General features: G+C 54.9%; 2 protein-coding genes and 1 long non-coding RNA gene across 5 annotated transcripts in view; 2 read left to right on the top strand and 1 right to left on the bottom strand.

Annotated features, from left to right (window-relative positions):
* LOC142888077 (uncharacterized) overlaps positions 1–13,484 on the top strand; it is a 43,919-nt gene extending 30,435 nt beyond the window's left edge. The window contains exon 2 of the long non-coding RNA XR_012926652.1: positions 12,484–13,484. This is a non-coding gene — a long non-coding RNA (uncharacterized LOC142888077). The remainder of the gene's footprint in view (positions 1–12,483) is intronic.
* Positions 1–23,192, bottom strand: part of plcg1 (phospholipase C, gamma 1) — a 204,959-nt gene that overhangs the window by 163,123 nt on the left and 18,644 nt on the right. For 2 of the 3 annotated variants that reach the window (XM_076026088.1, XM_076026089.1), the window contains exons 25-33: positions 22,429–22,592; positions 21,824–21,920; positions 20,949–21,173; positions 20,607–20,755; positions 19,903–20,017; positions 18,321–18,482; positions 18,006–18,094; positions 16,831–17,069; positions 14,493–16,736 (exon numbers count right to left, since the gene is read on the bottom strand). In XM_076026088.1, coding sequence (XP_075882203.1) covers positions 16,694–16,736; positions 16,831–17,069; positions 18,006–18,094; positions 18,321–18,482; positions 19,903–20,017; positions 20,607–20,755; positions 20,949–21,173; positions 21,824–21,920; positions 22,429–22,592 — 1,283 coding nt within the window. In that variant the 3' untranslated portion in view covers positions 14,493–16,693. Of the gene's footprint in view, positions 1–14,492; positions 16,737–16,830; positions 17,070–18,005; positions 18,095–18,320; positions 18,483–19,902; positions 20,018–20,606; positions 20,756–20,948; positions 21,174–21,823; positions 21,921–22,428; positions 22,593–23,192 lie in introns of those variants that run through there. The other variant, XR_012926650.1, reaches the window with a different exon arrangement.
* Positions 377–13,484, top strand: zhx3b (zinc fingers and homeoboxes 3b). Its single transcript, XM_076026094.1, has 8 exons — positions 377–748; positions 7,271–8,217; positions 8,332–8,433; positions 8,804–10,357; positions 10,945–11,616; positions 11,841–11,919; positions 12,145–12,342; positions 12,432–13,484. The coding sequence occupies exons 2-8, from the start codon at positions 7,438–7,440 to the stop codon at positions 12,440–12,442; spliced, it is 3,396 nt and encodes a 1,131-aa protein (XP_075882209.1). The 5' UTR covers positions 377–748; positions 7,271–7,437; the 3' UTR covers positions 12,443–13,484.

Genomic DNA, 23,192 nt, shown 5'->3' with positions numbered 1-23,192 from the left:
CATGTGTGAAGCACGAGGAGGTGAATGCTCACTGCTGAGACACTGCACACGGCACTGTCTCTTTAAGAGTGGTCACCTGGGAGGGACGGAGGGAGAAACAGGTGTGAGCTGCGGGACCATCAACACCGGACCGGACCGGAGTGAGTCCATATGGACCCCTGGCTGCGGGGGCGCCCCCTAGCTGCCCCCCGCGGGTCACCATGAAGCGAGTGACTCACGTCGCTTCGCGGCGCCCCGCCGGAGCTCGAGCCCTCACGCCAACTCCACCGTCAGTGACGTGTGAGTCACGTGACCGTCTCTTCCCTGGGTACGTCCGCCGTGGTGTGTTTTTCCTCTCCCCCCCCCCCCCCCCCCCTCTCTCTCTCTCTCTCCCCACTGCTCTCTCTCTCTCTCTCGCGACCAGAGCTCTTCTTCCTAATGAAGGCAGCGCAATAAAGGGGGGGGCGGGGGTGTTCCTTTCCGCTTTGCCTTGTTTTTGGTTGTTTTCGTGAGGGCTGGGGCGCGTGGCTGGAGGTCGGGGTGACCACCGGCCGATGGACGCGCGGGGGCTCCCACCTCCAACTTAGCACCGGCCGTGTGGGGGGTGAAGCCCGGTTGGAGGCTGTGCTCGGCGGCTGCGGCTGCTTCAGGCTCCGCTCGGAGCTCCGGATCATTGGAAACTTTGTTTCTCCTCCTCCTCCTCCTCCTGCTGCTTCCTCCCCCTCCCGCCCCCATTGTCCTGCTCTGCGCAGCTCCGACTCTCAGCGAGGTGAGTGTGCTTTTCTACCGTTTCACATTCACAGCGGGACCCGGTGGAGCGGGGCGGTGCGGTGTCGGACCGCCGCCGAGCCTCGATCACCTCGGCGGGCTGCGCCTCGGCGGAGCTCCGCCGCCGCGCCGCTGCTGCTGCTGCCCAGCAGCTGCTGCATGTCGCCTGTTTAAAATGGCGACAGCCAGCCGGTGGTGGTGGTGTTGGTGGTGTGGGGGGGTAGCTTGTAGTTTTAGAGAGGGGGGGGGGGATCTTTCCCCTCCACCGCGTTTAAACGGGGGAAGAGAAAAAGCTCTCCGACGCAGACGAGCCGTCAGTTCGGGGGCGCTCGGCTCTCTCCGGAAGATCATCATCATCATCATCATCATCATCATTTTCGTAAATGTGTGGTTTACGCCGCACGGCTGCGCCGAGCGCGTGCGACGCTATAGGCTGCCGCGCGCCGTCTCATCACAATAACACAGCTGGAGCGGCCGTGTTTTAAAGCGCTGCTGTGTTTACAAATACAGAGTAGCTGCATGTTGTTTGCTGCCCTTCAGTGGCAGGGATGGATGAGTTGCACTGCAGCTCACACACACACATACACACACACACTAAGCAAAAGAAGCAGAATCGTCCCGATGAAAAAGCTGTGAATGAATGAGTTAATAATTAATGTTGTCATCATTGACGCTCTGCTGCTGCTGCTGCTGCTGCTCAGGCTGCTGCTCTCAACCTGCCAAGGCCTCAACACTCTGGTGGTGCTGCTGCTGCTGCTGCTGCCCAGGCTGCTGCTCTCAACCTGCCAAGGCCTCAACACTCTGGTGCTGCTGCTGCTTCTATGGTGGTTCCTGTCACAACTAGTGTCACTATTTCACTGTCAGGCAGCTGCTCAGTTATTGATCATGTGACTGTTGACCCCAGAGGTCAGACTGGCTGATAGTTTGTGTCCAGTGTGACTGTGAGAGCCACTGACTGCTGCTGCTGCTGCTGCTGCCACTCTTCGACCTTTGCCTTGCAGAGGCCTCCAACAATAAGCAGCACACAAGCGTTTGTTTAGAGGGTTTCTGTGTCTGCTGGATCTCACTGGATGTCTTTGGGTTGCTGTGGTGATGATGTCTGATGCCAAAATCTGCACAGCTGAGCGACTGCCACCCACCCCACCCTACCCCTCCCCTCCCCACCACCACCACTTTTGAAAAAAAAAATATTCAAAAAAATGATATTGTTTTGCCGCGTGTGGTGACGACGACTTGCAGGAGGTCCACAAACTATCAGAGCAAGAACCACATGGAGGCTGCGCTCTCAGTGTGGGTGGAGAGCATTGAGATCCAGTCTGAAGCCAGCAGGTCCGGCAGAAGCAGCAGCAGCCATTTTGTGTTGTCCAGCCTGCTGCTGCTGCTCCGCCATGTTTCCTCCCTCCCGCTCAGCAACCCACTTTCAGCGCAAGGCAGCGTCACGGCAGCCATTTGTGCAACCCACGCTCCCTCACTGCTCCCTCACTGCTCCCTCACCGCCCGCCTGCTCGCTCGCCTGCCCGCCCGCTGACCTGAGAGCAGCAGCGAGCAGAGACCGGTCAGGACTGGTCTGGACCGGACCTTCTCTGGTGGCCTCTGGAGTCGGACAGGGTGGAGGTGGTAGAACCCTGGACCAGTGGTCTGCTGGAGGTGGCTCTCCAGTGGCAGTGTCTCCAGTGGCAGCAGGAAGGCCTTCCTTTGTCTTTGGCTGCTGATTGGTTTCTTACATGGAGCCTCGACAAGCAGTGTTTCTCACACTGAGTGTGGAGGAGGAGAGGTCACCCTCTGTGTGTGTGTGTGTGTGTGTGTGTGTGTGTGTGTGTGTGTGTGTGTGTGTGTGTGTGTGTGTGTGTGTGTGTGTGTGTGTGTGTGTGTCAATCAAGAGGCCCGACGAGAGAACGGACAGATGTCCTCGCAACGAGGCCGCAGGAAGGGAGAGAAAGAGAGAGGGAGAGGGAGAGCAGGACGGGGCGACTTCGTCCCGGGCCAATGGCTCAGCTCGGCTCGACTCGGCTCGGCTCGGCTCGGCTCGGCTCGGCGACGGCAACCACACCTCGCCAGGAGACATCAACACCGAGGGAGCGAGCGAGGCACTGAAATAGGAGCAGGACTCTACAAATACCACACTGTGTGTGTGTGTGTGTGTGTGTGTGTGTGTGTTTTCACCCACACACATGGGCTTTGGAGACACAAGCTAGTGGGAAGGAAAAGGGGGAGGGTTAAGAGTGGGGGGGTGGTTGCTATAGGGACAGTAACACACCAGTGGCGCCGCCGCCGACCCGTCTGCCTCGGCCAAAGTTACTGGGAGGAGGTGGAGGAGGCAGAGGAGGAGGTGGAGGAGGGAGAGGAGGAGGAGGGAGAGAAGGAGGAAGGAGGAGGGGGCAAAACAGCATAGGGGAGGAGGAGGAGGGGTGCAGGGTGAGCTGAGGGGGCGGGGCTACCAGGTCCTGCCTGCATGGCTGCACGTAACGTTGGAATAAAAACACTGAAGCATTCTGAAAATCAATCCAATATCTCAACACAGTCGCCAATCACTTCTCAATGAGTCAGTGAGTCAGTGTTTAACTGCAGCATCATACCATCAGATACTGTGAGTCAATGGACCTGGTTAACATTCCTTCAACCAATCAGCTGCACCAGCCATTTAAACCGGAGCAGGAGGTGTCGGGGGGTGAGCTGTGTTAGTGGAGCTGGAGCTGCAGCAGTGGTCAGGACTGTTATTGGCTGCAGGCAGAGGACGTCAGCAGGCCCAGAGCAGAGACTGGAAGAGCAGGAGGAGGAGGAGGAGGAGGAGGAGGAAGGAGGTCAAGCTGAGGAGGCGCACCGTGTGTGTGTGTGTGTGTGTGTGTGTGTGTGTGTGTGTGTGTGTGTGTGTGTGTGTGTGTGTGTGTGTGTGTGTGTGTGTGTGTGTGTCCTCTAGTCCAGTGTTTTTCAACCTGTTCTGGGCCACATTGTTTTTGCATTGAAGTGACACAGCAGCAGCAGCAACAAGCTGCCTTCACTCAGTCACTGATGCCTGGGAACCTGTTGACTTGCTCACTGAACTCTTATCATTGGAGCAAAAGAGGTCCACATTCCTTTCAAGACTCACTCACTCCACTATGGAGTGTGACTGTAGTATATTACTACATAATATATTCATATATTATGCCACTGGTCTTATTTTAGACCATTGAAGTCAAATTGCATCATTTTTCACAGCTGACTGATGATGTGATGCTGCACCAGTGGTTGAAACACGGTGAGCTCACTCACAACTCTGACTGCTAGCAGCAGCCCTGCAGCCTCAGAGAACAACAGCCAGCCAGTCAGTCAGTCATACAGTCAGTCAGTCATACGGTCAGTCAGTCAGTCATACGGTCAGACAGTCAGCCAGTTAGTCAGCCGGTCAGTCAGTCATACAGTCAGTCAGTCATACAGACAGTCATACAGTCAGTCAGTTAGTCAGCCAGTCAGTCAGTCATACAGTCAGCCAGCCAGCCAGTCAGTCAGTCAGTCAGTCAGTCTACCCCTCCCACACACACACAGCTAACCAGTCTACTCAGCCCCTCCCCTCCTCCCCCGCCATGGCGGCCATCTCAGGGTTTTTACAGGAAGTTGGTGCGAGTGAGCGCCGTGGTGACCGCTGGGTCATGTGACCATTGTGCCACTCTCAGACTGCAGCGGCTCCACATGACACCTAGGTGGCACTAGAGAGCTCCAGCAGACCTTTGCTGAAGAGGTCTGGAGCTGCTGGCCCAGCACAGCGCAGCGCAGCGCCACCTCCTGGTGGCTGTTGTCACCCTGCGCTGGTGGTGCTGGGGTTGGTGTGGTAGTTTCAGTGGTAGTTCCAGTGGTAGTAGCAGCAGTCCTGGGTGACACCCAGTGGTTTGTGTGGCTGGAGTGCAGGTTGCTTCCACTGGCTGGAACATTCCACACTGCAGAGGAAGGAGGGGGAGGGGGTGGGGGGTGGGAGGTCAGTGTGTGATTTCTAGTCAGAAGCCAGAAGGAGGTGTTCAGGAGTCGGGGGGTGGGGGGGTACCAGGAATAAAAATTCCTCTCCACACACCTACGGCTGTTAACACCCCCCCCCCCTTCCTCCCCCCCCTCTTCCCTCCAAACGAGCCTCCCCTCCCCCCACCGGCCCCTCCCCCTCCAGCCCACCACCCAACAGAACCATGTGATGGATGGGCTCGGCCTCGGGCTCGGGCTACCCCCCCCACCCCCACCCATAAGCCTTTGTGTCGGTCACGTGACCATCCTGCCTTGGCAGAGCGCCCCCCCCCCACACACACACACACACACACACAGACCTGAATGGCAGAGGAGGAGGGGGAGTGTGTGTGTGTGTGTGTGTGTGTGTGTGTGTGTGTGTGTGTGTGTGTGTGCAGTGGGCCGAGCGAAGGGCAGCTTCTCTCTCTCTCTCTCTGGGGGGCACCAGGGAACAAGGGGCATCACATTCCCTCTGCAGCAGCAGCAGCAGCCGCTTCTTTAACCCCTCACTCTCTCACTGACTCACTCACTCTCTCACTGACTCACTGACTCACTCACTGACTCTCTCACTGACTCATTGACTCACTCACTCACACTGGTCAAGAAGCTGCAACTCAATGACCGACTTCTGTTTTTTTAATGGAGGTCCATGGACCAGTAGGTTCTCCACTGGTGCTGGAGTCTCAGGACCATCCTGGTTTTCTTCCTCTGCATCAAATCACAAAGTCCCAAATTTATTCCACTAAAATAAGAAGCTGAACGCTTTCTGTCAACTCTCCTCAATAAAAGATTGAAATGATTGAACTGAATTGTCCTGCAAAATAAATGTCCAACATTTTCTCCATCAACATACAGTCTATATATACATATATATATATATATATATATATATATATATATATATATATATATATATACATATATATATATATATATATATATATACATATATATATATATATATATATACATATATTTAAATCCCACAAAGCCACGCCCCAATCAAAACAGCCACAAAACCCACTTTTGGGTGGCGACCCACCAGTTGAGAAACAGTCTCCGGAAAGCTGCCGTGGTGCATTTGAATGCAGCATGTGAATGAATTACAAAGGGCCTGGGTCCCACCCAGGTGTCACCCAGGTGGGACCCAGGTGACACCTGGGTGACACCCTGGTGATACCCGAGACCCTCGCAGGGCGAGCTGGGCGTCGCTGAGTGGCTGCACTGAGACCTTTGTGGTGCAAAGTGAGGTGGTGGTCTTCAGACTGAAGGCTGGTCTCCTCAAAACACATTGGCACAGCAGCACTAAAGCAGCGTTTCTCAACTGGTGGTTTGTGACCCAGAAGTTGGTGGCAGAACTGTTTTGATTTGGTGGCAGTGTCCCTGTTTCAAAAGGGATTTCTAGAGAAAATCTTATTTATTCATTTCAGTGGATTAAATGTTGGTCTTTGTGACTTCATCACGAGGAACAAAGTGATGATGGTCCTGAGACTCCATCAACAGTAGATGACCACTGGTCTAAAGGGTTTTTTGTGACTTCAATTGAAAGTGTTGGGATTGTCCAGTGTCCAGGTGGTGTGGGGGAGGGGGAGCCAGTGTGAACTCCTTCAGTTTGGCTCTGTTGGTGGTGAAGCTGTGAACCGAGAGTTCTGGATCGTTGGCTTTGAGTTTTAGTTGCCAGCCGCTTTGGAGCTGCTGGTCTGTGCTGCTCTGGTGTTGAGGTGTCATGTTAGCGAGGAGCATTGGGGGAGGGGAGGGGGGTCATCGCCCTGGAGCCGTCCTCCAGCACCGCAGTGCCACCTCTCTACCAGTGGGAAGCAGTGGTGGAGGGACAGGAAGAAGGGAAGAAGGAAGGAGTGGAGGGCTGCTCCACTGGAAGCTATGCCATCTTCTAGAAGCACGGGCCAACACTCACATTAGTGTCAGACTGGCCTGCGTGTGTCTTTGTGAGGGAGGTGTCTGCTAGAATCACACCATCCTCTGGTGGAGAAGGTCTCCATCGAGGAGCAGCGCACCACTCTGGCCCAGTGGTGTCGACTGAAGCTGCAACCCAGTGGCTGCATTAAAAGGAAAACATCCAGAATGTGGCCTCACTGTGGGGGAGGGTGGAGGTGGCGGGGGTCGGGGTGGGGGTGTGTCTGAACGAGGGGAAGTGAGGCAGAGTGGTGGGAGTGTGGGGGAGGGGACAGCAGGCAGTGGGACGGCGGCTCCACTGAGCCTCCAGTGCCGAAGCAGAGTTCCTCCACTGCAGCAGCTTCCAGCCTCACGGCCACCACAGGAGAAATTACATTGGTTTTTACTCATCAGCTGTTGATGTTGTAGCTGCTGATTGGGTTGCTGGTCGAGCCCATGTTGAGAAGATGTTGAGAAGATGGGAAAGTGGACTAATGTAACGTGAGGACACAAGAGATTTCTTCCTCTTCCATCCTTGTTTTCTCCTCTGCTGGAGCTTGAAGCTGCTGATGTTGGAGATGTTGTACATGTTGCTGAGGCCTCTGATCTCCTCTCTTCTCTCTCTTCTTTCTCTCCTCTCTCTTCTCTCTCTTCCCTCCAGGTTTTGTCCCTCTGCTGCAGCCTGACGGGACCTATGGCTGCTCCTGGCTGTCCTCCTCCCCCCACGCCTGCTCCGTAGTTCAGCAGAAAGTCCCTCACACCGCCCCCCCCACCCTCAGCCATTTGACCCAGCCCACCTCCACCTCCACCCCCACCCCCAACCCCACCATGGCCAGCAAGAGGAAGTCCTCCACGCCCTGCATGATTCCCAGCAAGGTCGTGCGTCCGTCTGAGGAGGTGGATCTGGACTCGGACCTTCTGCCGGTACCGTCCAGGAGTTCTGGAGGCGTGAGTGGAGGTCTCAGCCCCGTCCACTGTGCGGCTGAGCCCTGCAGGTCCGACAGGGGAGATGCTCTGAAAGACCCCGGTGGCGGAGGAGGGATTTACACCTGCAAGCCGTGTCACTTCGAGACCCCCGACCTCAACCTGTTCCTGGACCACGTGTACTCGGGTCACCCGGACTTCCGGGCCGACCCGGGCTTCCTCTGCGTCAGCTGCGGGGTCTCTGCGCCCAAGTTCGAGGGGCTGGCGCTGCACAACGCTAGGGTCCACCCCAGCACGCTGACCACCAGCCTGCAGCTGAGGAGGAGGAAGGAGCGCAGGGCGGTGGTGGTGGAGCAGCACCTGGTGGTGGCGCCAGAGAGCAGCGCCAACGACCAGGATGGAGAAATTCACATCACCAAGACCCCCATCATGAGGACGCTGAGGGCCAAGGCGGAGGTCAAACGCAGCATCGTGGTGTCCCACCAGGGTGGTGGGGGAGGGGACGAGGCCTCCTCAGACTCATCCTCCGGCCCCCCCTCCAAGGAGACGGAGAAGAAGGAGGTGGTCTCCAGCGCTCCCACCCTCGTCTCCAGCGGGACCACCAGGACCCCCAGTCTGCCCTCGGCCATCCAGATCGTCAACGGCAGCGGAGCTCTGCCGCTGCTCAAGACCCCCATCACACAGGTGGGTGGTGCTGCTGCTGCTGCTGCTGCTGGAGCTGCTGCTGCTCCTCCAGCTGAACCTTCTGATGACGCTGCTTGTTGACTGACCACAGTTTCTGTCCATTCATCCCCCCAGGTGGTCTCGGTGGTTCAGAACAGGAACCTTCACTCGGCGCCGCTCACGGCCTCCTCCAATAATTCCACCACTTCCTCTGCTGCCTCCAAGAATCTCCCCAAGGTAACAACACGTGGCTCGGGGCCCCGTGCAGGTCACCGGCTGTGAATAAAATGCCTTCATTAATCCCACCTGGGGGAAGTTTGTAGAATTACAGCAACAGAACAGTGAGAAAGAAAGAGAATTATATTAATTAAAAAGAGATGAAGACAAATATAAAATCACGTTTGTAGAGCAAGAAAGGGAAAAAAAAGAGAGATTCTATTGTAATCTTTTTTCACACTTAGACATGTAAATAATTATATAATTATATTCATATATTGATTTCTTTTTAATTCACTCTGCGCTGTCCACGCTGCTAAAACCCTGCAATTAACAAAGGTTGATGGAAGGCCTTCTGATTGTGATTGAGTTCTTGCTGTTGCTCCTCCAGGTGATGATTCCTCTGAGCAGCATCCCCACCTACAGTGCCTCCATGGACTCCTCGTCCTTCCTCAAGTCCTCCTTCAGCAAGTTCCCCTACCCCACCAAGGCCGAGCTCTGCTACCTGACCGTGGTCACCAAGTTCCCCGAGGAGCAGATCAAGATCTGGTTCACGGCCCAGAGACTCAAGCAGGGCATCAGCTGGTCCCCCGAGGAGATCGAGGAGGCTCGGAGGAAGATGTTCAACACCATCATCCAGACGGCCTCCTCGTCCTCCTCCTCGTCCTCCTACTCCTCGGCCGCTCACAGCCACAGCCAGCGGGTCCCGGCCACGCAGACCATCGCCGTGCTGCCCGGCGGGATCCCCCACCTGCTGCAGGGCTCCCTAGTGGGCCAGGGGGGCGTCATCGTCACGCAGCCCCTAGTGGCCAACGGCCTCCACGTCAGCAGCGCCCCCGTGGCGCTGGCCGTCACGCCCAAACCCCAGGCCGCCGCCCGGCCCATGATGCAGGCGCGGCCTGCTGCCGCCCTGGTGGCCGACAAGGGAGTCAGCATGGTGGTGGGGACGGTGGGCAGCAGCAGCAGCAGCAGTCAGACTGGGGGAGGGGCCACCGGCAGCATCATCACCAGCAGCAGCAGCAGCAGCCGCAGCAGCAGCAGCAGCCAGGCCAGCGTCATCAACCTCAGTCTCGCTAACCACGCTAGTGCTAAACACAGCAGCGCTAGCATGGTTAGCACTACCCAGAGCAGCACTAACCGTGCTAGTGCTAACCGCGCTAGCGCTAACCACAGCAGTGCTAACCAGGCTAGCGCTAAGGGGAGTGCTGTCAATGGCAGAGTTGGTGGCAGCAAAGTCGACGTCAAGGACAGAAACAAGAGCGACGTTCCCGCCAAGAGCAGCGCCGACGTCACGGGAAACAAGGTCAGCAGCAGCAGCAGCGTGCAGGGCGGCGGGCGAGCGGCCACACAGCGCGATGACAAATCCAACCAGAGCAGAGTGAAGGACGATGAAGAGGAGGAGGAGGAGGAGGAGAAGAAGAAGAGCAGCAGCACCAGCGGCGGCAGCGGCCCCTCCAGCGCCCCCGCTGGCGTGGAGGAGACGGCGGACCTGGAGGCGGGCGACTCGCCCTGCTCGCCCTCCTCCAAGTCGTCGTCGTCGTCGCCCTCGCCGGCCGTCTGCGCCCCCTCCGGCTCCCTGCTGGACTCCAGCCTCAGCAAGAGCAAGAAGTCTCAAGGTCAACTGAGCGCGCTCAAGGACAGCTTCCAGTGCAACCAGTTCCCCGACCAGGAGGAGGTGGAGCGGCTCATCGCCCTGACCGGCCTCACCATCCGAGAGGTGCGCAAGTGGTTCAGCGACCGCCGCTACCACCACCGCAACCTCAAGGGCCCGCGGGGGGGCGGGGCCACGGCCAAGGGGGGCGGGGCCAACCCCCTGGACTCGGGGCCCGTCAGCCCCACGGCCTCGCTGACCCCCACCTCGCCCACCACGCCCTCCAGGAGGGGCGCCAGAGTGCCGTCGCCAGACTTCACCGCCATCCGCTACAAGGAGAGAGAGCCGCACCAGGTCAGTGCCCGCTGTGATGTCACAAAGGGCTGACACCTCCACCAGGGAGGTGACTACGTCAGCAGACCGTAGCCAGGTTCCACCTCACTTCAGCTTCACTGTCAGCAGGAAGCTGTTTGCAGTAGGGTTACAAACAAAGGGTTAACTCGCTAATGTTTTGTAATAATAATACATTTTAATTGTTAGGGCACCTTTGACGACACTCAAGGTCGCCAAACAGAAACAGTGAAATTACAAAATACCAGAGACTCAATACAAAAAACTGACAACAAAACTTACTGCAATAAAAATACGTCAAAATGCAGTTGAAATAGAACTGCATTTGAAAAGGAGTGCAGTGTTTCTGGCAGAGACCACCGCGGTTTTTTTTCTTTCAGTTAAGCCCACTGAAAGCTTGTAAACAAGTACATTACAGGACCTTGAAAGACGAGGCCTCCTATTGGCTCAATGTTCATCACTTTTGGTCTCGTGTGTCTTTCGCTGCCGAGTCGTGTGGGGTTTTCGACTGCAGTACCTCGAGTGGCCACTGGGGGGATGGCGAGGCGGTCCGGTTGTTCTAACCCCTGGTGTGGTCCTGGACTGTGCAGGTCAAAGCTCTGGAGGCCAGTTTTGCCCTGGAGGTGGAGCCTTCGGCCGAGGAGGTGGAGCGGCTGCGTCTGGACACCAAGATGACCCGGCGGGAGATCCACAGCTGGTTCGCCGAGAGGAGGAAGAGGGCGGCGGCCGAGAGGAAGAGGGAGGAGGCGGAGCAGGCGCTGCAGAGGGAGGAAGAGCAGGAGGAGCAGCAGGGGCAGGAGGAGCAGGAGGAGGAGCAGCAGAGGGACGACGGAGAACCCAAAGTCAACCCCATCAAGATCAACCTGAAGATGCTGAAGGTCACAGAGGCCAAAGTGGAGGGCGAGGGGTCTGGTCCCCCCGCAGCCCCGCCCCCGCCTGCCCCCTCCAGACCGCCCCCAGCCTCCAGACCCCCGGCGGTGCGGGGCAAGAAGACGGTGGAGCAGCTGGAGCTGCTGAAGCAGGTGTACGCCCGGACCCAGTGGCCCAGCGCCGCCCAGTACGAGCAGCTGATCGCCGGGACGGGGCTGCCCAGGCCCGACGTGGTGCGCTGGTTCGGAGACTCGCGCTACACGCAGAAGAACAGCCAGCTCAAGTGGCTGGAGGCCTACCAGGACGCAGCCCTGGAGGAGGAGCTGCCCAGGGCCCAGAGCCAGGTGCTGCAGGAGCACCTCGGCTCCCACGGCCGGCTGGAGGAGAGCCAGGTAGGGAGCAGCAGCAGCCACACTGAGGGGTAGAGGGGTGGAGGGGTGAGCTTCATCAGTTAGCAGGGAACTAAAACAGCAGGCTGTAAACACAGGGTTCAATTCACTGCTTTGTTTTTTTGTTGTTTTTGCACCGTGAGTCCTGGATTGGAAAGTAAATTTTAAAGTGGGAACTTTGAGTTTCAAACAATATTTGGTTCTGAACTGGTGTTTTCTTCACTCAGCTGCAGAGCCTGGCGGCGGCCAGTGGCCTAACCAGCGACCTGGTGCGACACTGGTTCTCCAGGCAGCCCTCGGCCCTCACGCACCTGCAGCCAGGACCAGCAGCACCTGAAGCAGCTCCTGGAAATGGACCAGCAGCACCTGCAGCAGCTCCTGGAACTGGACCAGCAGCACCTGAAGCAGCTCCTGGAACTGGACCAGCAGCTCCTGGAACTGGACCAGCAGCACCTGAAGCAGCTCCTGGAACTGGACCAGCAGCACCTGAAGCAGCTGGACCAGCTCCTGGAACTGGACCAGCAGCACCTGGAGTAGCAGCAGCACCAGCTGGAGCAGCAGCAGCAGCAGCACCTGGAGCTGGAACTGCAGCAACGGAGCCGCACAGCAGCAGCTCCTCCCCCCCGGCACCGCAGCCAGGGGGCGGTAGTGAGGAGAAGATGGAGCAGTCGGTGTGCGGCATGGAGACTGCGGGTGGCGCCGCTGAGACGACTGTCAGTCCTGCAGAAGGTGAGAAGAAGAACGAGAAGCTATTGACGGGTGATTGACACGCTGGTTACATGAATCTAATTCATATCTGATTGTCTTGTTGTGAACAGGAAGCAGCTGAGGAGCCTTTTGTCTGAGGACAGAAGAGGAGGAGAGGAGGAGCAGGAGGAGGAGGAGCAGGACAGATGTGGCTGTAACCGGATCACTCACTGGAAAGACACTCTGAGACCGATGTGGCCCCACCCCCTTCCTCACTGGCCCCGCCCCCTCCTGCCATCCCCTCTCCACCCCGCCCCTTCTTTTTGACCTCCCTCACCTCCCCCACTTTCTCCCCTTGGTGGTGCTGCCTCCAGCCGACAGTGAAGGTGCAGGACGGGACTGTGAGAGGAGAAGGCAGAGGAATTCAATCAGTAATCAATGAGCGAGCTGAGAGCGCCGCTGATCAGCAACTCGGACCACTCACACACACACACACACACACACCTTTTCTTTCTTTCCTTTGTGTCGTTTCTCTCTTGGTCCAGAGGTTCTGGAGGTTCTCCTGCTGCAGGCTGCTCGCTGAGGCCTTAAAGCAAATGGAATCTGCATTTTTTTTTTCCAATAGAGGAAAAATAAGAAATAGTTTCATCTTGGTATTTGCACTCATCCACTTTGTGCTCATGTTCCAGGAGCTCGCTGGGCTCTTCTGTCCATGGCACCACCGACCTTCTTGCTAGCGTCTCCCAGGGCTTTACTTTCTCTTTATACTTTTCATATCTCGTTAGTCTGCGTTACATGGAAACATTGTTCCACTTCCGTCGTCCAAAGAAGGCGAGCGCCCTTCTGTTTGGACAGAGAGGAGAAGAGAAGCAGGACAACCTGCTGGACTGATGGAGTCTGGTTGCTGCTGCAGCATCCACTGGAGTCTGGTTGCAGGTGCAGCATCCACTGGAGTCTGGTTGCAGCTGCAGCATCCACTGGAGTCTGGTTGCTGCTGCAGCATCCACTGCTTCTACGCCTCAGCGTCACCACGGACGGATCGTTGTTTTTATGGGACTTTTCCTCGAAAAAAAAACGATCTGACTGCAAACGAACTGTGAACTTTGACCAGAGTTCCATCCTGAGGCTTGATGTATAATTTTTACAGATGGTATTTGCAGAATAAACCAGAATGTACTACAGAAGCGTCTCTCAATCTTCTGTCTCTTCCATCCAGGATCACACAGCAAACTGAAACATCGTTCTTCAGCTGAAGCTGCTAAAGGCTGGTCGCTTCAACACACACACACACACACAGGAAGAGGAAGCAGTCTTCTGACTCAGAGGGTTTTGTATTCTGAAGAAACGCTAAAGAAGCAAGTGTTTTCTAGCTCGTTATTTAAATCAAAAGTCACCCTTCCTCAATTACGCGTCTCAATTCAGGGTCTGTACCCTTCAGACCGAGTGTCCTCCGTCTGAAGGAAGCGTTCTTCGAGTACCCAGCCTAGAAGGACGGACCAAACCCCACATTTCCTCGTTTCGTCACCGCCGTTCCCTCCGGCTGGCCAACCCCGGAAGTGACGTTTTTATAGTATCAAGCTAACCATTGGTTAGCCATCTAACGATGCCGTTGGATGATCAAATAAGTAAAATCCTACGTTAAAAACTGGATACTTTATGTGAAACTTCAATATTTAGATTTATACGTCGTGTCTTTACCAGAACATGCCGCTAATTTCAGCTGACTTCCCAGGATCCCACGATGCTTTGCAGCAGCACGCAAAGCATCGTGGGATACACAAGTATGCGAAGGATAGTAGCGGTGCATCCTTGGAATCGGCTAAAACGAGTACGCATTTTGAGCGTCCTAAGCACCCTTGGGAATTGGGACAAGCCTTCGCTCAGTGCTATGACGCAACTTCCTTTCAAAATGCGCACTTCAAGGATGCAGACCCTGAATTGAGACACACAGTGAGGTGTTCAACAACTGCACCACAGACTGCTGCTGGAGAAGAACGTTGAATCCTCACTGATGGAGCCTGATGCCCTCTACAATGGAGAAAAACATCTGAAAAAGACAGAGAGAATGCAAGAAAGCAGTGACGGCTCTCGTCCTGTAGGGGGCGTTTCATCAGTTTCAGCGAGGGTTCAGAACTGAAGTGAAACTACATTAGTGGCCCACTGTCACACCAGTGAAACGAGACTCAGCCAAGTAAAGTCGTAAGTATTTTATTGACTTTTCAGGCTTGAATATGTTTCATATGAAAGGCAAAAAAACTACAATGAAAACTTTTCCTCTTTCGTTTCAGGCACATGACAGAAAGGCGCTCGCAGTGAGGGCGTCGCCAACAAAGACTGCAAACAAAACAACGACGACGACGACGATAAAAGCACGAAAGCAAAAGACGTCCAGCAGGGGGCGCTGCTCAGTTTGACCTCCGAAAAACATTTGGTTGAGGTTGCAGGTCCGAAACCCCCCCACAGCCTGGTGGACGTGGCGCTGTCACGGCGCTGAGGGTCCAGGTGGGGGTGCCCCTCCTGCCCCGGGGGGAGAGGGGGATTAAAAGAACAAAAAGAAAAGTAAAAAAGACGCGATGCGTTCACAGACGCTCGACGCCAGCAGACAGTTGAGTGATGATGCAGCAGTGGGGGAGGGGTGGGGGGGACGAGTTCTGGGAGGAACATCAGAGGGCAAAAAAATAAAAAACAATCCTCCAGGATGTTCAGTGGAAACATTCAGTTGCTGCTGCTGCTTCCACCTCCAACCAGACCAAGGCCAGGCCAGACCAGACCAAGGCCAGACCCAACCCGACCCGGCCAGACTCAGTTCCTGACTACATGACAGAGTTCACGTCCTCTCTCTCTCCTCTGTTGTGATTTTTTTGCAGGGAGGAACGCAGGAAGTCACAACTTCCTGCGCACATCTGACTTCAGAGAGGAGCCCCCCCCCCCAACCCCTCAGTTCCTCTGAGTTGTCAGCATCTTCTCGCTCCTTCAGTTCAACTGGAGACCATCTGGCATCTGTGTGGCCAGAGAAACACTTCCAGCAGGGGGGGTTGGGTTGTGGGGGGGTCCAGCGGGGGGGGGCAGGAATGAGCTTCCTGTTTGACAAATGTCGACAAACAATATTTTGCAAAATGTGGCGGTGGGGGCGACGCTCTGCAGTGCGACTGTGAAGCTGTGAGACAGTCCTGACACTCCTGATGACACTCCTGATGGCTGCTGGAGCCAGTGTGACTCCTGCTGGATGGATGAAGAAGGAGCAGAGAGCGTGGAGGCTGACGGAGGCTGACGGAGCTCCTAGAAGAACACAACCAACACGTCAGCGGGACGATGGATCCTCTTCGCTCAGCTGCCGTCCCATTGGCACACACACCCCCCTGACTCCCACCTGCAGCGCCGCCACTGGGTTGAGGGACGTGTGCACCTCGCTGGAGACGCCTGAATGTCTGACTGCCCCTGAAGGCAGCGGCTGAACAACAACAATGGAATGATGTCGACTTGTTGAGGAATGTGGGACGACAAGACCACACCTGTGTGTGTGTGTGTGTGTGTGTGTGTGTGTGTGTGTGTGTGTGTGTGCTTGACGCTGCTATGACTTCCTCCTGATCAAGTGGAAAAGAAAAGAAAGAACAAAAAAACCAACGTAAATACCCCTCAATGCAGGGGGGGGGGGGGTCCAGACAGGTGACCCTCTCCCCCCTCCCCCACCAGACAACAAAGGAGACAGTGAACGCAGCGAGGCCTCGAGTTCCACACACACATTAAAAACAACAACAGAGATTCTAAAGTCACATGATGACAGAAAGTTTAAAAAGCTTAAATAATAATAATAATAATTAAAAAGAGGGAGGCTGAGCTCTCTGAGAGCAGGTGAGCTGCAGGTGAGCTGCAGGTGAGCTGCTCCTCTGGCTGAGCAGCTCAGCAGGAATAAATACAGTCACAGCCAGTAGGAGGAGCAGAGGAGCAGGAGGAGGGATGGAGACAAACTGAGCAGAACCTTCTGGAGCTGCTTGACTGACAGCTGCCAGGCTGGACCAATGAGCAGTGGAGGAGGTGACTCCGCCCACTCAGTGGAGGTGACTCCTCCCACTCTGCAGTGACTCTCAGTCTTGTTTCTGTCCTGCTTCCACTTCCTGTCTGCAGCCGTCCACTTCCTGTCCCTTCAGTTGGACTCCACCTCCTTTCGGGTGTGTGAGTGACGGGGGGGCGGGGACAGACGGGGGAGGGGGAGGGGCTGTCTGGAATGTAGGCCAAAGCGGTGGAGGAGGTGGTGGTGGAGGGCGTTTCCATGGAAACAAGAGTTCACAGCAGTCGGTGACATCATCGGTACTGGAGGAAGAGGGTTCTGGGTGGGTGGGGGGAGAGGGGGCGGGGCTTGCGAAGGACAGGTGTGGTGATTGGCTGGCTGGAGCTAGACGCGGTTGTCTCCGCCCACTCTGGTCCTGCGCTGGATCCTGAGGTGGAGACAGAGACCGGGGGTGTGGGGGGGTGACACAGTGAGGTGGTGGTGACAGACTGGCCAGATGGTGGCGCTGTGCTGCTACTCACCTGCGGTTGTGTCCGTCCAGCTGCTCCAGCAGCGCCTCCTGCGATGCCCGCAGCTCCTCCAGCGAGCCACCCCCCCTGCCCCCGAACGACCCCACCTGGCCCGGAGACTGGGGCAGGGAGGGGGGCGGAGAGGTCACCGCAGAGGTCACCAGGTCGCCCAGACGATCCCGACCGGCTTGCACCAGCGAGGAGGAGGAGGAGGAGGAGGCCAGGAAGGGGCTGAGCTCCCCGTTCTCATGCTGGAGGAGGAGCAGGAGGAGGAGGAGGAGTTAGAACCAGGGGGAGGGGACACTTTGGGTGTCTGGGGTGCACATTATGGCCATTAAAGTCAGTGTGCGTGTTCCCACCACCACCACCAGGTGGCGGTGCCTCTCAGAAGCATGAAACCATGGACTGAAGACACTTTGGAAAATACGCAGCTCTTCTATTTTTCACGCTAGCACCACGGATGCATAACAACAGCTGGATAACGGAGGGGCAATATGGCAGCGAGACAAGGTTCCCCAGTGGCCACCCGAGGTACTGCAGCAAAAAAAATCCTTTGGCCTCAAAAAGTATTTTTCCGCATAGACAGTGATAGAAAAATGAAGGGCTTTATAAATCCTGAAGAGAGGCTGGCAGGACGACTGAGACCTGAAACAAACCAGATTCAAATATTTCTCTTCGGCCTTTTAGTCGTTTAAAAAATGATAAAGGCCAGAAAATCAGCAGCAGAGTTTATTGCCAGCGTGACGTCACCACGTGGTAGCGCTGCTGTGTCTCAGCTCGTTGTGGTTGGCCAAATAGATCATGTGACTTACAGAGGCATGATGGGAAGTGACACGACTGCGCGTGCTCTATGGGACCATGAACGCAGAAGTCAAAGACGTTTTGGGCAGCCATGTTGGAGTCTAGGGCTGCTGCCACTGAGTCACTGGCAGCAGGTGCAATCATTCAGACAGGAAGTATTTATCTAGTAGCAGTCTACCTACCTATCTACCTACCTACCTACCTATCTATCCTCCTACCTATCTATCTACCTACCTACCTACCTACCTACCTACCTATCTACCTATCTATCTATCTATCCATCTACCTACCTACCTATCTATCTACCTATCTATCTATCCACCTACCTACCTACCTATCTAGAAATGGGGGGGGGGGGGTCATCATCAGCAGCATCATTCACTCACTCGGCCTCTGACGACGTCCAGGTGAACCAGCAGTGACGCCAACTCCAGGTCCTCATTGTAGCTGTTCTTCAGAGGCACCGAGCGCAGGCCTGCACACACACACACACACACACACACACACACACACACACACACACACACACACACACACACACACACACACACACACACACACACACACACACCTGTCAGCATCATCATAGCTGACTCGTACTCCTCCCTCCACCTCCTCACCCGTCTTGAGGCTGTGTATGGGGAAGGTGGCCTGGGCCAGGACCCCCTCGGATCCCTTGAGCCCCCCCCGGACCTCCTCACCTGTCTTGAGGCTGTGTATGGGGAAGCTGGCCTGGGCCAGGAAGTTCTGGTCGCTGAACATGTCGATCTCGTAGACGACGAAGCGAAGGAAGGCGAAGGCCGAGTTGCACACAGTGAAGTGGAAGGACTTCCTGGGCCAGGAGGGGTTGAGGCCATTATCAGCTGGAGGGGGGAGGAAGGAGGGAGGAAGGGAAAGAAGGAAGGAAGGAGGGAGGAAAGGGATAAAAGATGCAGAGAACATTATTGCTTTATTCTGGATGATTTCTGCTAGTTTTTGCTGTGCATGTGGTTCAGCTGCTGCTGGCTCGCCCTCTGGTGGTCACTCTGTCACCGCACTGCTCATCCAGGATGAATACCAGACCAATGAAGTTATTTAATCTTGAAAGTCTTTAAAGGTTTGACAATCTTGTCTGGTTTCCCTGCTTTCTCCCAGAAGGAACGCCGCAGCAGGAAGCTCCAAGGAAAACGTCTCCAACCCGAAAACTTCACTTTCTTTGCGGTATTTTTCAAATGTGCAGGAAGCCTCGGGGGGGAATCAAGCGTTCAACCTCGAACGCTTGATTGGACCGTTTACTCTTTGGCTTTGGCAGAACCTGCTCCTCTGCAGCAGTTCCAGTAGTTACAGATAGTAAACAACAGTGAAACTAAACTCTTTGGTCTGTGTCTCCAGTATCGCTGGGTGGAAAAAAGAAAATGGTAATAAACCAGACATATAATAACTAACTCCAGCAGATTGTCCATGATGATGAAGATGAGCAGGAAGCTCCGTGTTTTCCATCACGGTCTTCCTGTCTGAACCAGTCCACAAGCTGCCATTGACGCTCTCGCCTCGTGAAGCCAGGAAAAATAGGACAACTCAGTATTTTTGTGCAGTTGGTTTCACGCTTCAGTGACGTGCCTGCACTGCCCCCTGGTGGTGGTGGGAACACACACACCAACTTCAATGGCTGCAGTCTGCTGCAGGGCTGCGCAGGCAGCGCAGACACACACTGTGGCTGTGTCTCAATCCAGGGTCTGCATCCTTGGAAGGAAGCGTCCTCCGTCTGAAGGAAGCGTCCTCCAAGCAAACCCACCTCCCCGGTAACCACCCGGGACGGTCTAGCCTTCGTGTATTTCCTGGTTGCGTCACCACCGTTCCCTCCTGCTGGCCAACCCCGGAAGTGACGTTTTCATAGCATCAAGCTAACCATTGGTTGGTTGGATGTTCAAATAAGTAAAAACCCTACGTTAAAAACTGAATATTTGATGTGAAATTTCAATGCTTAAATTTATACGTGGCGTCTTTGCCAGGAGATGGCGCTAATTTCAGCTGACTTCCCAGGATCCCAGGATGCTTTGCAGCAGCACGCAGAGCATCCTGGGATACAGAAGGAGGATAGTAGCGGTGCATCCTGGGATACAGAAGGAGGTGGAGGATAGTAGCGGCGCATCCTGGGAATGGGCTGAAACCAGAGCCTGAATTGAGACACAGCCCAGGTGTGAACTGGGGAGAGGAACGCTGCCTGTTGGGCTCTCTCCAGGAGGAGCAGCAGTAACAGCAGCAGTCCTCCAGGGGGAGCTGTCGAGCAGCAGCAGCACCTACCTGCCGACTCGGTCTTCTGCTTGGCGCTGTCGTACTCGGGCCCACACACCTCGATCTCGATGACGGGGCAGACGATGCCGCGGCCGTGCTTGGGCAGGTGGCGAGCGCCCAGGACCTTCACACACATCATCATCATCATCCATCATCAAGTCACAAAGACACATTTATTGCAGTGAACTAACAAACACTAACTGCTCCCTTTCTCTCCTGTCCAGTCAATAAATCATTGAAATGATAGAACTGAATGTGAGTCCTGCAGAATTCATGAGCAACATTTTCTCTATGGATCTATGGAAATACATACAGTATGTATTTTTAAAATCCTTTCTTTTCCTGTTCTTCAAAACAGCTCTGTGATCCACTTTTGGGTTGCGACCCACCAGTTGAGAAACGCTTACTTAAAGGTCCAGTGTGTAAAATTTGGCTTGATCGATGATTTTTATCATCTTGCTAAAAGCTGAACATCGTCAGTGTAAACTGGCGGTACAATAAAGGTCTGACAACTCTTCTCATACACAGAAGAAGATCCATGGAGCAGTCAGGCTCCTTTCAGAAGGAGGTCCACCTGACAGTGCTCTAGTGGGCTTCCTGAAACACTGGACCTTCAAAAGAGTGCTCCTCAAGGTGACCTTCAAAGACACCAGCAGTGGATGAAACCCCCAGTGAGGCGGCAACACGGCGGCGGGGCCAGCGTGACCTCTGACCTCGATGGTGAGGCTGAGCTGCTCCAGGCCTCTGAGCGTGTGCTTGTCGAAGGGGTCGAAGGCCTCGTCCCTCATGATGGGGGGCTGCAGGACGTAACCACTGCGACCGTTCAGCATGAAGAGAGCCTGGTTCATCTGCATGGGCTTGTCTGCAACACCGCAGCAAGAAGAGAGAATGCACCCAATACATGAGAGAATAGGAGGAGCAGGAGGAGCAGGAGAAAACAAGGTTCATCTGCTCGTCGTCACTACAGACACAGAAAAGCCCAACATGAATGAACCGATGAAATGAGAAGGTTCTCCTGGTTCTCCAGGTTGGGCCGTGAGGAGCAGCAGACCCACCTGCAGTCTGGAAGTTGAGCGCCACCAGCTGGGAGCCGCACAGCCACATGGGCAGGGGGTCATAGTTGGAGGAGTCGAGGCGCTGGCCGCGGGGGTAGATCCTGGACAGCTGCAGGCGGTTGTACTGCAGGAACTTCTTGCCCTTCACCTTGTTCACGTACTTCTCCGCCTTGGTCTCCGGGAACGAAGACATGTCCCGGAAACAGGCCCGCTCAGTGCCGATCTCTGCCAGAGGGGGGCGCCTTTAGTCACTCACACTTCCTTTTAACAAACTGCGGCCCGAGGGCCATGTGTGGCCCGTTAAGGTCTCTAATCCGGCCCTCAATACGAACTTGAAGAAATGATATCAACAGTCAGTCAGTCATCAAACAGCTGCACTTCCTCCATGGTTGCAGTGTTTCCAGAGTCATTTCAATAAAGAGCTAAACACCCTGGTGGTTCTGGATGGTTCTAAGTGGTTCTGGATGGTTCTAGGTGGTTCTAGATGGTTCTGGATGGTTCTGGATGGTTCTAAGAGCTAAACACCCTGGTGGTTCTGGATGGTTCTAGGTGGTTCTAGATGGTTCTGGATGACTCTGATTTGGTTGCAACTTTGCTTCATTTTCCATTGACATTACAGTAACATGTTTCCTCCATGATATCCCAGGATAGATTGTTTCCTCCTATGAGGTGGCTAACCACAACACTCCATCCATCTGCTGCTGCTCCGCTACCCCCCTCTGTCAAACCCACTGTGGCCCACCAGTCAAAGTTGGTCCACCCATGTTTTAACACGATGAGTCGTTCTGCTGCTGCTGCTGCTGCTGCTGCTGGTGTGTGTGTGTGTGTGTGTGTGTGTGTGTGTGTGTGTGTGTGTGTGTGTGTGTTGTCCTCACTGTCTTCGTCGAAAGGCACAGGTCTACAGTAGATGACCAGGTCAGAGAGTTCCAGTGCAATCTTCTTCCTCCTCTCCATCATCTTGCCCTCCTCCAGCTGGGAACAACAAGAAGCGGAGGTCAACAGCAGCAGGTGACAGGTCTGACTTTGACTGACAGCTTCACACTGCTTTGGATCATGCTGGCAAACACCACACTCTGCATTCTTTTACTTCTTCAGTTGAATTATTCTTTCACACTCTGTGCAATCTTTATGAACAGACTGCTGATGCCTGATTGTGCAGCTGAGGAACTGAACTTCCTTCAGGATTAATAAAGTATCCATTTATCTGTGAAGGCTCTCAGTCATCCAGGTCATCTTCAAGTAGAAGGGTTAGGTTGGTTAGGTTGGGGCAACTGGACTGCACTTCCATAGCGCTGATCCAGCACCTTCACTGTAGCCCAAAGCGTTCATTCACCCATTGACACACACCTTCACACAACAACCGCAAGACTAAGTCCAGTTGCCCCAACCTAACCCTTCTACTTTATCCATCCATCCATCCATCCATCCATCCACCCACCCACCCATCCACCCATCCATCCACCCATCCAGGTGATCTGACCTTGGCCTCGGAGGTCATGGTGACCTCTCGGATCTTCAGCAGCCACTCCTTCAGCTCCTCCTGGTTGCTGGCGGCCACGTCCAGGATGGGCCCTGGACGCACCGCCGTATTGGGCACCAGGGAGAAGACGAAGGGCCGGCTGCCCTTCCCCTCAGGCCGCACCACTGCAGAGAGAGGGAGAGAGAGAGAGAGAGAGAGAGACCGCCACACATCAGGCCAGAGCTAGGGGGCGCTGTGAGGACTCCACGTCAAGCCTACATCTTGTTGCTTTACAAAGACTTACAACAATATCGAGGTCATAAGCAGAGCAGTAAATCCAACCTCAGGTGTTCTTGGTGATTTAGCAGCTCACAGGTCAGAATGCAGGTGGAGTGAAAATTCCCAAGTAGCTCACAATTTAGTTTCATCATTCATTCGTTTGGCAAGGCAGCAATAACCAAGAGACTGGCAGTGATGCAATCCACTTTCCTGAGGACTGTGACGGACGAAGAACAAGGTCCTGCTTTCAAACTCCATGCTCTCTCCTTCTGCAGCAGCTGTGGGGCGTTGTCACTGTACAGTGTGTCGCACTCACTGTTGCAACACTCTAGTGTTTCCAGTTCAAGAGGCCTTGGCCATTCAGTTAGCATGCGGTTTATTGATAATGAGTTGTTTCATTAATGAGCTTCACTCAGAGTGAAGCTGCAAAGAGCCGATGGAGCAAACTGGAGTTTTCCAGCTGCTCAGCTGCTCCTCAGTGGAACAACAAGGCTCAGCGCATCACA

This window comes from Nelusetta ayraudi, unplaced genomic scaffold (assembly GCF_046127955.1).
Source record: "Nelusetta ayraudi isolate G7.1 ecotype Tasmania unplaced genomic scaffold, CSIRO-AGI_Nayr_v1 ptg000019l, whole genome shotgun sequence".
Taxonomy (NCBI): Eukaryota; Metazoa; Chordata; class Actinopteri; order Tetraodontiformes; family Monacanthidae; genus Nelusetta; species Nelusetta ayraudi.
Note: the sequence above shows the minus strand (reverse complement) of the source record. Positions and strands in the feature narration are given on the sequence as shown.